Source organism: Falco biarmicus, chromosome 5 (genome assembly GCF_023638135.1).
Source record: "Falco biarmicus isolate bFalBia1 chromosome 5, bFalBia1.pri, whole genome shotgun sequence".
NCBI lineage: Eukaryota > Metazoa > Chordata > Aves > Falconiformes > Falconidae > Falco > Falco biarmicus.
In genome coordinates, this window is record NC_079292.1 from 57,783,094 (window position 1) to 57,795,742 (window position 12,649).

Genomic DNA, 12,649 nt, shown 5'->3' on the forward strand with positions numbered 1-12,649 from the left:
CCAGAGATCAAGTTCCAGCCTCTCGGCTGGTGAATTATTAAACTTCAGCAGTGCTCCATTCCCTTTGTACCGTGTCTGTGTCTTCCTGCCGCCCTTCCTTACCAGTGACGGGCTCTTTCCATCCAGCCGCTGTGCAGAAGCAGAGTCCTCTGGGCCAGTACAGCATCTTGTGCTCTCCTCCTTTGCTCCTTGTTTCTCTGCGGGAGAGGGAAAAGGCTCCAGATATGGACTTGTCCTACAGAACCACCATCTCCATCTACAAGGTGAGTGCCAGCACCGAAGGTTGCTCCGGTCTGCCTAGAGGAGACGTGCGGAGGGGAGGAGAAGAGCTGTTTTCTGCCAAAGGCTCCCTTGGGTGGGCAGCTGAGGGCTGGATCTGTCCCTGGGCTGAACTGTAGCAGCTCCTGCGGGCTCTGGGCTGTGTTTGAGAGTAGATGGCAGGCGGGGAGTGTGGTGTGGGTCTTAAGGCAGATCTGGGAAGGAGTTGGGCCACCAGGGTGGTTTGGGGAAAATGAAGGGTGACACACCTTTGTTCCTGGTAGGAAGGAGGAGTTCAGTCGGTTGTTTTCCCCCTTGCTGGAAAGAGCAGTCTGATCTCACAAACGCTTCCCTACACGCATTGATGCTGCACCAAGGGGGTGAGGGCTGGGAGACAGAGGAACTGCTTATTCCAGCCTCTGGTCTTCTCTGCTGTGGGCAATAAACACCTTTGCTAAGCACAGCAGGTAAGAGCAGAGTGGCTGGCCTGAAGCAGCCCATGCTTTCTCTTACTAAGCTTCTGAGGCTGGCAGTTTCCTGGCCAGGAAAAAGTTGTGTTCGTGCCTGGATAATAAGTGGTGGCCCTCACCCTGGCTGGCTCGGGGGTGAGGGAAAAGGCTGCTCAGATCCCCTTGCAGTTACTTCCCTGTCTACAGCGTGGGTGTGGGGCCTGGGGAGAGAGTCATCTTCAGGCAACCGCTTGGCTCTGCAGTGGGCTAACTCGCCCTCTGGCATTGCTCCTCTCCTGGCTGCCTGGAGAGGACTTGGGGCAGCTGAAGGTCCGAGTCCCAGCTACCTCCGATGCAGGGAGCCGACTTTGTGCATGGCTGCCAGCGTCACGGCCGGGGGAGCTCTCTGGGTCCCTGTTGCACCCGGCTGAACCACAGCAGGAGGGCATCGACCTGCTGAGGTCTCTGGGCCGTGAGGAAGACTGGTGCTAACGTGCTTCTGCCTGGCCACAGAGTATCCTGGAGCAGTTCAACCCCGCGCTGGAGAACCTGGTGTACCTCGGGAACAACTACCTGCGTGCTTTCCACGGTGAGTGGGGTCCTGCAGAGCCAGGGCTCCAGACCATGCTGCTGCATCTGTCCTGGGCATTCACTGTGCCATCACCCAGAACAAGGTTGCTGGTACCCATCCCCTCGCTGACATGTCCTGAGCTGCTCTTAAGCCCTCTTCTGCTCCAGGACCCACTGCTGTTATTAGGCACAGATGGGAAGGGATGGGGTACCCTTGCCTACAGGTGATGTACCGGGGGGTGGCTGTCCTGTGTACTGCTTGCTGGGGCTGGTGATGGTGGGAAGGCAGGTCAGATCCTCACCTCCCTTCTCCTCTCTTCACAGCATTATCCAAAGCTGCTGAAGTGTATTTTAAGGCGATAGAGAAGATTGGGGAGCAAGCGCTGCAGAGCTCCACCTCACACATGCTGGGTAAGCCTCTCCACTCACCATCCTCTTTCCTGTGATGAACCACAGTTACATTTTTTTGGACCCTTCCCCTTAGCTGGTCCCTTTCCAGGTACTGCGGGAAGGAATACAGCTCCTCTAAATGGTGTCTCACAGTGCCAGGCCCTGTCCAGGTGGTGAGAGTCAAATTTATTGTGTACCCTTGAATATCCCTCAAGGCCCCAGCACTCTGCCCTGTATCTCTCTGAGATCAATGACTGAGCTCAGCTCCTGGGATGGACCTTCAGCAATGGACCGCTCATGGAAACAAATGCTTGCTGAGGCATCCTACTCTGAGAGCTGAAGTTTTCATCTTGGAGGAACCAGTTTCCTCCTCCTCGCAAGTGTGAGGGAAATGCTGGAATGTATGGACTGACAACAGCTGATGGGATGATGTCCTCCTGAGCCTGCAGCCAGCTGAAATGGCAGCTTGGAGCTGAGGGGCTTACGCTCAGCAGTGCAAATTGTTCTGCAGCCTAATGGCAGCTGCTGAAAATATGTTCAGGGAACTGCTCTACTGCTAAACGTTTTAGTAAAAAGCTTCCAGCAGATGTGTCCCTTCTGCAGACTCCTATCATCATCTGCACCACCCAGCTAGCTCCTCTGCTCCCTGCTGTCAGTCTCTTCCTTTCCTGGTTTTGTAATACCAACCCTGGCGAAGCGGGGACCATGCACAGCATCGGCAGCAGGTGCTGTAGCTGCCTTCCTGTAGGACAGCCAGAGCCATGCACTGCAGCTGGGGTGGCACTGGAGTTACAAATGGGGCCTGCAGGGGCTGTGGCAGAGCAGAGACCCAGCACCCAGAGCCCATGGCAGAGCCGAGGCTGCTGGTGGGCACCTGGGGCTGGAGCAGAGCACTGGTCTGGCAGCTTCGTGGGCTGGAGCAACCCTGCATTGGGCAGTGCCTGAGGAGTGGTGGTGGAGCTGAGCCCTGGGGAGGAAGGCTACTAGCCTCTCTCAGTGTGCAGAGAGCAGCGCTCTGCGATATCTGTTGGACTTTCACACCTGTATATCATCAGCTTGAGCTGCACACTGTGGTCTGCCTCCTTGGGCACACAAGGAAATGGCCACAGGATTTTTCCACCGTCTCCTGTCTCTTTCCCTGAAGGTGAAATTCTGATGCAGATGTCTGACACACAGAGACTCCTGAGCTCTGATTTGGAAGTTGTGGTGAGTGGTTTTCCTGAGCGCTGGTGCAGGCGGGGAATAAAGGGGCTTCCTTAACCACAGCTTGCCAGCATTTGCCCAGTTTGCCCTGTCTCCTGCCCTCTCACATGCCTGCTGGCAGGTGCCTGCTTCCTTGCTATCCCTGCTGCATGTGACAGAGGTGTGTTACAGAGCTGGCGTGCCCGCAGCCTGGCTGGTGTTCAGTGTTTGGTGTCCTTGGTGGACTGTTACCACCTCCTCACAAGTGCAGTGGAAGGTGTGCAGTAGACTGAGCAATGCCTGGCTCGGAACACATGGCAAGGCCATCCTCTCTTTTCCTGGGTGGCAGTGGTGGGACAGGAGTGGAGGGGCTGATAACCCTTCCAGATACTGCTGTTTGTGCCCATGCCAAAGCTTGAGGGATAATGGTCAGGTGGCTGCTGAGTGCCAATCCCCAAGCTGCAGGGCTGCTCCATGGTAGCCCTGATGTGTCCATTTCTGGCTTCTGTATGGGGTCCAGGTGGCAAGAGTTACCAGCTCTGCAGGTTTTATGAGCCACTCCTCACCACAGTGCATGTAACACCCCATATGGTGAAGGGACAAGGGTGATGGCTCCTTTGCCTCTTCCAGGCTCAGACCTTCCATGTGGACCTGCTGCAGCACATGGAGAAGAACACTAAAATGGACGTGCAGTTCATCAGTGTGAGTGATGAGCTCCCTTCTCCTCCTCAGCCCTCCTTGTTTCCCCCTCCCCTCCACCCAAGGGCTTTGCTTCAGCATCTGGTGTGTTTCCTTGACTTTCTGCAGAAGGAGTTAAGGGGGGCTTATCTTCCTCTCCTTCATGGACCAACCCCCCCCCCCCCCCCCACCTCGTTTGGCTGATGATGGAGAGCTAAAGAGGGAAGGCAACTGTTTTTTGTGCACTGGGACTTGCCAAATGCTTCAACTGGGCTAAGAGGCTAGGCATCCCAAAAGCAGAATTCCCAGCTTCTCCAAACTACAGCTTCTGCATGGGTGTACGTCCTGTGCTGCTGTGGCCCAGCTGGCCATGCTGGTGGGTAGTGTCACAGAGGGAGACAGAGGACTGGGCTCCCAGTGCTGGGGGAGCTGGGTGCCAGTTCTTGCTCCTGAGATCTTGAGGTTCATCAGCACTATGGGGCCCTTTGAAGTGAAGGGCAAGGTAAAGAAAGACTTTATAAGAGGTCCAGGTGAAGTCTGATTTCAGGGGTACTCAGATGTTCAATCACTCATCAGAGCAGGACCCTTGCTGTATCACGGTGTGTCTCTGGTTCCTTATCAAGCCTGGTTTCTCCCTGGCAGGAGAGCCAGAAGCAGTATGAGCTGGAGTACCAGCGCAGAGCCACCAACCTGGATAAGTGCATGGCAGAGCTGTGGAGAATGGAGAGGGCCCGTGATAAAAACGTCCGGGAGATGAAGGTGAGCAGTGATTGTGGGAAGGGGAGCTGGAAAAAGAACTGGATGATTTCTCTGGAGCCAAGGCTTGATTTCTCAGCAACCTCATCCTTCCTTAAAAGCCAAGGGATTGACACCGACGTTCAAGAGACAGCAGGCTTATCTGGAAAGGAGGAAACTCCTTTTCCTCAGGGTGCTGCAGTCCTGTGGTGCTCACTCCTGCCAAGACCTTTCCTCATGCAGCAAGCCTCAGTGTGCAAGGTTTAATCCCTGGGATTCCGCTTTAGCTCCTCTGTGCTGCTCCAGCACTGCAAGCGGACTGGGAAGCTCGTAGACATGACCACCTGTTTCAACCCTTCCCCTGCCGTGTATGAGCCCCTTCTTCTGAACTTATGCTGATGCCTTCCTCCCTCTTTCCTTTGTGTTTCAGGAGAATGTGATGCGACTGTGCTCAGAGATGCAGGTGTTTGTCTCTGAGAGCCAGAGGGAGGCTGAGCTGGAGGAGAAACGTCGCTACCGCTTCCTGGCTGAAAAGCATCAGATGCTCTACAATACTCTCCTCCAGTTTTACAGCAGGGTATGGCCCTGGCGTGCTGGGGGGCAGAGCTGGGGGAGCAGGCAGCATGGCTGGAGGAGAAGCATGCAGGAGGATGGAGCCAGGGCCAAGATGCCCCTTGGGTGAAGGCAACATCTGTGCATGGACTGGGCAGGAAAATCTATTTCATTTCTTGCTGGTCGTACTAAGTACAGGCTGGCTGTACTAAGCTAGGAGAGCCTGGCTGGGGCTGAGGATGGTGCTGACATGGGGGTTAGTTGGGTGTGTGCGTGATAGGAGAGGTAAAGGTGATGTAGGTGTGTACAGCAGGGTCTTTGAAACCACAGGGTCTCTGCTGGAGGGTGCCATCCTAGAAATTCGCTCCTGTGGGGCTCTGTTTGGTCATTCCCACAAACCTAATTGTGGGAGCAGCTGGTCCCCAACCTGATGCACATGGCAGCCCTCGGTTCCCTCTGTAGCTGTCCTGCTTTGTCTGTCACTCCTTCTCTCTCCCCAGGCTCGGGGCATGATCCAGACTAAGGCACCACAGTGGAAGGAGCAGCTGGAGGCCAGCCGCAACCCCTCGAATAGCCACTCACAGGGTCTTCTCGCAGCCTCCCACAGTCAGGGGTATCCATCAGGCCGGCTCACCCCTACCCACCTCGAGATGGTGAGGACCCATGGACAGCCTTCACCTTGTTTGGTGAAACACTGGAGCAGGTTGCCCAGAGAGGTGGTAGATGCCCCAGCCCTGGAAACGTTCAAGGGTCGGGTTGGACAGGGCTCTGAGCAACCTGATCTAGTTGAAGGTGTCCTCCTGCTCATTGCAGGGGGGTTGGACTAGATGGCCCTTAAAGGTCCCTTCCAACCCAAGCTATTCTATGATTCTGTGGTGGTGAGGCTGCAGCTCCGCCTTTCAGGCTGCGGGGCACGGCCAGTCCTTGGCCAACCTTGGTGGTACTGGCTACCTTGTCCAGCTTCTGTGGCCTTTCCTGGCCAAGATGAAGGGAAGTATGTGTATGGCCTGCAACAGGGGAATGTGCTGGGTTTGCCTTTCTAAGAAGGACTGAGTATCTCTCAGAGCATCTCCTGATTAACACAACCCCTGTGGATATGTGTTCAGCCTCCTTTCCTTCCAACAGCCCCAGAGACCCCTTGAGGACTTTTCTTCTCCCATAACTGGGAGTAGATCCAGCGTCTTCTCTGCAGAGCCTCCAGAAATGAGACTGTCTCCTCAACCAGAGCCCCCCAGGTGGCCATTGCGGAGGACACCATCAGCTAGTATGACATGGGTCTGGGAGCAATGCTGTGGGGACATAGAGGGGTTGGACCTCTCTGGGAACAGGGTTGGGTTTCAGGAGGGGCCACCACTCTATCAGACCACTGGTCCTCAGCCATATTCCAGGGCATGGTGAGAGGACAGTGTGTATGGGAGCTGTGGGGGCAAGGCTGAATGAAGCAGAGGGCTGAACTCAGGCTTCAAAGCAGGGTCCATCCGGGACAAGGCCAGGCTTCTTGTCTGGCTGTGTGAGGTGGGGAACCCCCAGACGTGCAATTTTCAAGGCTCCTTAAACCATGAGGGCTGGTGCTTACTGGAGTTCCCATTTTGGTAAAGCACCTGCCCTCATGCTACCGGATTAAATATGAGCCTGCCCTACGATACCCAGCCACTTAACCTGATGTCTAGCCTTAAAAATTTCAGCTTGAAGTGTTAAAAAAAAAAGGGGGGGGTTGGTCAGGGAGGGAGAAAAATTACCCAAATAGTTGCTTTAGGTCTTTCCAGCTTCAGGGCTGGGAAGGGGGCCATCAGCCAGGACATGCAATGTCTATGCTCTAGACCTTTGGCCAAAGAAGAATAGTGCAAAGCAAGTCGTTTCGGCTTGAGTTGATTTTCTCTGCAAGATGAATGTTTTCCCATGCTTTGCCCATGCTATGCCTTGCTGTCTCCTTGCAGAGGAAGGCTGTCTACTCCTTCTCTAGAGTGATTATTTGACTGGGGAAGCACTGGTCCCTTCAAGGCAGTGTGGGTCTTGCAGGAGGATGCCAGACTCCAGCCAGACCCCTTTGTCCCTGCAGGTTTGCTCCCTACTGGCTGTACCTCCCGTTCAGGTTCCTTTGGTGAGGCCAGCAGCGGCAGCGAAGGCAGGAGGAGGAGCAGCACAGCGAGAGTGCAAGCTATCGTGCCCCACACGACTGGTGTCAACCGGACCCTGCTACGGTTTGACCCCGGGGATGTCATCACGGTGCTGATGCCAGATGCGCAGAACGGCTGGCTGTACGGCAAGCTGGAGGGCTCATCCACGTACGTGACTTTGGTGCTGTAAATGGTCCTGATGCAGGCTTGCTGGGTCTGAGGCTGGGAGGCTTAACCCTGAAATTCTCTCCCTGCTCCCCTCCTGGTGTGGTCTGGGCACTGTGCCTCACCCACCATCTGGGTGGGACATCACCGTATCCTCAGCTGGGGGTTGTGCCTAGCATGGGGGCTCTCCAAGCCAAGGTGATGCGGTGGGGCTGGGCTAGTGTGGATGAGCTGCCTAAGAAAGCACTGGGGGCTTTGGGTAGAAGATCCAGGGATGCAGCGACCCCCTCCTGGCTTGCATGACTGAGTGACTTCTGTCATGAGATCCAGCTCAGGGCCACGAACTGCTGGAGTTACCTGAGAGGCCTGGCATTTCTCAGCTCACACCACAACTGCTGTCACAGCCTCCAGCACAGACATGGCATGGAAACTGCTGCACCCAGCACTTACTGAATTACTCTCCGTGGCACCACCGGTCAAAACCTGTGTGCAAAGTCTGCCCTGTTCCACACGGGACCCCTGCACCGTGCTCTGCAGGGAAGCTCACGCTCAGATGTGAGATGAGCAAGAGCAGTGCCTTTCTTTGCAGGGGTTTCTGGGGTGGAACTGTTTTACCCTGAGGAGAAAGGATTTCCACAGCTTCCTTGTGTTCTGGCCTTGGCTTCCTTGTGATCGTGCTCAGTCGGAGCATCTCTTCCTGGGTTGCACCAGCATTGCTACTGGGAGCGTGGATTTTGCATGGCCTCTGAGAAGAGCGAGTCCTGCTCCAAGGACTGTCTCTCCAAGGACAGTCTCGCAGTAACCCCGTGCCCCACCCAGAGGTGAAAGATGTGCAGGAACCCTGTCACACCCAGTGCAGCAGCAGCAGCAGCTTGGTGGATGTGTGGGGTGGGTGTAGATAGGAGTGCTGGACAGCTGGATCCGAAGAACCACAAACTGCGATTGCCTGGTCTCATTTGTGTCTGTGCCCTAGATGCGGCTGGTTCCCTGAAGCTTATGTCAAGCCTCTGGAGGATGCAAGAGAGATGGAAGAGCCAACCACCAGGTAACAGGAGAGTAACTGGCCAGGCAGGAGCTGGAGTGGCTCCTGGTAGGTCACTAACACCAGTGGGGTACTTGTTTGGGATGTGCCCCATGGAAAGCTGCAGTGCTCCCATGCTGGAACATCTGCTGAGAGCCTCACTGTGCCCTGAGATATCACAGGCTTACCTAGAAGGCTCCCCTGACACGTGCAGTATCTTCTCAAAGGCACTTGTGACTGGACCAGTCCAAGCCATGTGTATTTTCTCCAGAGACATCCCACAGACACATGTTGCAGCTAGCACCTCTGCTGCTCCCTATTCCTTGCTCTTTGATTCTCACCCTGCTGTCTTCTGCTCTTGCTCAGGTCCTTCCCACTGCGAAGCAGTCACAGTATGGATGACATCCTGGACCGTCCCAGCACTCCTTCCTCTAGCAATTACTGGCCTGCTGCGGCCCAGCCCAGTTTGCCAAACCCACCTCCCCTCTCAGTGGGTGCCAGCAGTCACCAGACTGGGGTAGCCACGCCAGTCAGTTCTGGCTCCAAGGTGAGTGCAGGAGGAGTGACCAGTGCGTGTGTGTGGAGTGGGCCACGTCTGACTTTCATCTTCCAAGGCACACCTTTTCTGCATTGGCCTCTTGAGAAAGAAAAACACCTTCCAGATTTTGGTGTGTGGCTTCCCTCCCCGAGCTAAGGTGTCTTGCTAGCACTGGCCTTTCTCACCGAGTCTGTTTGCATGCCACCATGTCCTGGTGGCCCCTGCTGGTCAGCCTTGTGTGTGCAGATCCTCCGTGCCTGGCTTGCTCCCACAAGGAGCTGCTTCTCTGCCCCTGCCCTTCTTATTTCTCTCTTTTTTTTGCTCACCAGGGACCCTTCAGTTCAGTCCTATTCTCCATGACCTCCCAGCCTGATTTCTGGTGGCTCCAGGGCAGCACCTCTTTCTGCTAATAGTAGGACCATGGAGTGATCAGGCTGGGCTGGGTGACCAGCTAACAGAGATGCCATCCTTCTTCTCCCTTCAGAGAATGGAGAGGAGTTTCGTAGGAGTCCTCTTCTAAATTCAAGCAAGGGCTGGCGTAAAGTCACAGCTGGGGTAGGGGAAAAGCTAGGGGTAAAGGCTGAGGGCACAGCCGTTTTGGAAAGCCCTAGAACAAGTTGTGTCCGGCCCATGGCTTATGGATGGTGTGCTAAGGAAAGCCTCCGCTTAGTCACTGCTCCCAGCTGGGGGGAATTGACCGGTGAGGATGAAGTTGAGGGTAGTTAAAGGCAAGGACCTGGGAGAGGGAAGAGTGGTGCTGCCTGTGGCATGTTGCTCAGTCTCAGAGGAGGCTGAGAAACTTCATTTCTGGTCACTGCTTGCAAGACAGCGCAAGGTTGCAAGCGACTGGATGGCTCAAAGGACTGAAAAATGCAACATTTAATTACTCTTTTTTTGCCTTTCATGTCCTCCTTTGTGGTTTCAGGGAACCTCAGGCCGCACAACACACAGGGGAACAGGCTCTGCAGCCTGTCCCCTGCTCTGGGTCACTGGTTTCCATCTGGTCCCAGGGCTAGGGCATAGAGATAGACCTGGGATTGAGCAGTGAAATGCGTAGAGCATTTGGAGTACCATGGCAGAGCAATTGACCCCTCACTAGAAGTTTTGAAAAACTTAGCCTTGCTCTAAACTTATGCCCAAGACATCCTCCAGTTGAGCCAGGAGCAAATGGATGTGTGTTTGATTCCCAGCTGGAACACATGTGGCTTTCTTGTCTGACACCAGCTACAGAAACTGGTGTTCTTTAGCAGGCCAGATGTCACTGATCTATCTGTTCACTAGCTACTGGCCAAGAATAAGGGCCACAGGGCCTAGGTCCATCTTTCTCCATTGGGTTGGTCCACGTTTAAGCAGGTTGTGGTGTGGGGTAGGTAGCTGCAGCTCCTGCGTTCCCTGTGGATGCAGGAAACATGTGAGGGCACTGATGAGATGGACTCTTTGCCCCAGGATGTGTGGCCAACATGAAGGGGGCATCTCTGGCTGTGCTGGCAGGGTGAAATGTAGCTCAGACTGTCACTGTTTGCTGTGCTCTTCAGACATGACACTTTGGGGATCTGAGCCATCTCCTTTCTTCCCCAAGACAAAGGGATGTGTCCTGGGGGAACAGGAAACCTGTGATGTAGGGACAACCCCCCACCACAGAAATCAGGGTGTTATCTGTAGTGGTAAATCTGTGGCCTTCTGCAAAGCTTGAATGAATAAGTAATCAGAGCCCTGTTAATAGGACTCGGGCTCCTAAATCACTTCAGTGTTTTGTGAAATCTTCCTCCATGTGTGCGGTGTCTCCTGCCCCACTTCTGTCTCTCCGTTCCCCACCCCAGATTGCTCACTGCTGCTTTTCTTTTAACTGCAGAAATCAGGAGTATTTGACCGGCCCCCTGAACTCTTCCCACGGTGAGTGAGGTGTGGAGCTCTGCTCTGGAATCATCAGAGAGGGGAGGCATTATTCCAATGCTATTATTATTTAATCTTTTGGATTATCAAATGTGGGAGGAACAGGGAAGTGTCTGGAGGAAAGCAATGCACAACCCACCTCCCAGGACAGGAGGCAGAGCTGGGCGATTCTGGCCTCTGCTGACTGGGAAGGTGCTCTTCTACCTCTGGTAGAAGGTGTAGGACTTGAGCACACCAAGCATACGGCCAGACCTGCATGCTCCTTCCCATCCATTCCAGAAGAGCCACAATAGAAGCTCACAGCCTGAGCATGGAGCTACACGATTTGGGCAGCTCTACCTGCTTGGAAAGGGCTGAGGCATAAGGGACATGGCTTTTAGCTTTGATGAGCCAGGTCTGTGGAGATAAGACTTGCCATAAATCCCTGCTTTCCTTCCCCCTGCAACTGGGTTGGTGTCTCCGTGTTTCTGGCCTGGTGCTGTGGCCTCTTTCTGCTCCCTCACCCCTTGCTTGGAGGGTCGGGGGCCACAAGTGTAGAGTGCTACTGCAAGGGACAGCCTTATGCTAGTCCCTTCTTCATCCTATGAGAGAGGGAGGGTGAGAAGCCCTGAGGAGAGTACCAGGGGAAACACATGGGAACCTGCAGCAGGGTGTGTTAAGGAGGGAGAAAACACACCTAGCAGCCAGCTTTGCCACACTCTCCTCCTGGGCTGGCGAGCAGGACTAAGTAGCCTTTGCTTGGTCAGTGGGACCCCTGCATGGTCTTTGCAGATTTTCCTGATGGTTGCCTGTTTCCTTTCTGCTTCCAGAGGTACCAACCCCTTTGCCACAGTCAAGCTGCGTCCCACAGTCACCAATGACCGCTCAGCACCCATCATCCGATGAAGTGGGGCTGCAGACAGTGGATAATTTCAGCAGAGAAGGGGGAGGCATAAAAGTGACATGCTGTGACGCCCAGCTGGGCAGCAACCTTGTGCTACCACTCATGAAGTGACCTCTCTTTTCCACTGCCTTACCTCCAGGACATTGGGACCCATCTCACCTGGCTGTCTGGCATACTTAAGCCAGCAGCAGATCCCTGCTGCTTTTTTTCTATCACCCCCTGTCCCCCCTCCCCGTGTGATGTTACCATACTTGCATGGGAGATGTCTGGTGTCACTGGTGCTGGTGGCCGGGAGAGGGGATGCTGCTGGTGTGGGAGGTGGAGGGACAGATGGGTGAGATCATGGAGCACATGGGGCAGAACTAGCAGGATGGCAAAGGTGAAGCTTTGCTAGCCTGGCTGTGAGCAGAGAAGGACGTCTCGCCAAACAGTCCCTTTGGCAACCATGTCTGTCTGTAGTCCCATCTGCCCCTTCCTTTACCGGGCAGCCTGGGGCAAGGCAGGGGCAGATGACAGTGCTGTCACTGCCCTGCTCTTTCCCCTGTTGTCCTGTGGAAAAGATTTGTGGTTTGTTTGTTTTTTTAATAAAATGGAGAACACCACTTCTGTACCCATCCCAGTGGCTGGGACATTGCCTCAGTCAGAGGACGCAGTGGGAGGCGGTTGGGGGGGTCCCCGCCAGCACTGGGGCTGCGCTGGCTGCTCATGGTCAGGTGTTGAACGCTGCAGTGCCATGGCTCCGGACAGGGCAGCTGCCAGCCCAGGAGGCCACGGTGGACATGCAGGGTACCAGGAGGGTTGTACAACCCACTGTTGACTGTGGGTCCCCCCGGACCCCCTGGCTCTCCTGCCGTTGCAGGCAGCAAGCCCTCACTTCCTGGCTGCCATGCATGGGCAGGCCTGGTGGCCATCTTCTCCTCACTTGCTGCTGGGCCGTGCACCCCAGGGCACCCCGAGGCTGCTTGGTGTGGGGGGGAAAACTTCCCCTGGGATGTGTGGGGGCCCCACCAGCCTGGCCACACCACTGGGGTGACCTACGTTTGCTGGGGGAGGCCTCACTGGAGAGGCAGCGTGGGTGAGGGAGGGAGTGCAAGCAATGGCCAGGGCTTTAGCTGATTAGCCTTATTAATAGAAATTAAGCCCTGGCTGCAAGCACTGTAAAGCCCCCGTAGGCCCCCGTGCTGCCAGGAGGCTGCGGGGCTTTGGGGGTTTACAGCC

General features: G+C 55.1%; 1 protein-coding gene across 1 annotated transcript; it reads left to right on the plus strand.

Moving 5' to 3' along the window:
* Nucleotides 1-56: 56 nt before the first annotated feature.
* Nucleotides 57-12,041, plus strand: BAIAP2L2 (BAR/IMD domain containing adaptor protein 2 like 2). The gene is made up of 14 exons (XM_056341799.1): nucleotides 57-263; nucleotides 1,221-1,296; nucleotides 1,602-1,688; nucleotides 2,812-2,873; nucleotides 3,480-3,551; nucleotides 4,170-4,286; nucleotides 4,693-4,839; nucleotides 5,315-5,467; nucleotides 5,940-6,078; nucleotides 6,874-7,099; nucleotides 8,070-8,141; nucleotides 8,484-8,664; nucleotides 10,508-10,548; nucleotides 11,358-12,041. Exons 1-14 carry the CDS (start codon nucleotides 225-227, stop codon nucleotides 11,431-11,433), a joined length of 1,488 nt encoding a protein of 495 aa, XP_056197774.1. The 5' UTR covers nucleotides 57-224; the 3' UTR covers nucleotides 11,434-12,041.
* Nucleotides 12,042-12,649: the final 608 nt, after the last annotated feature.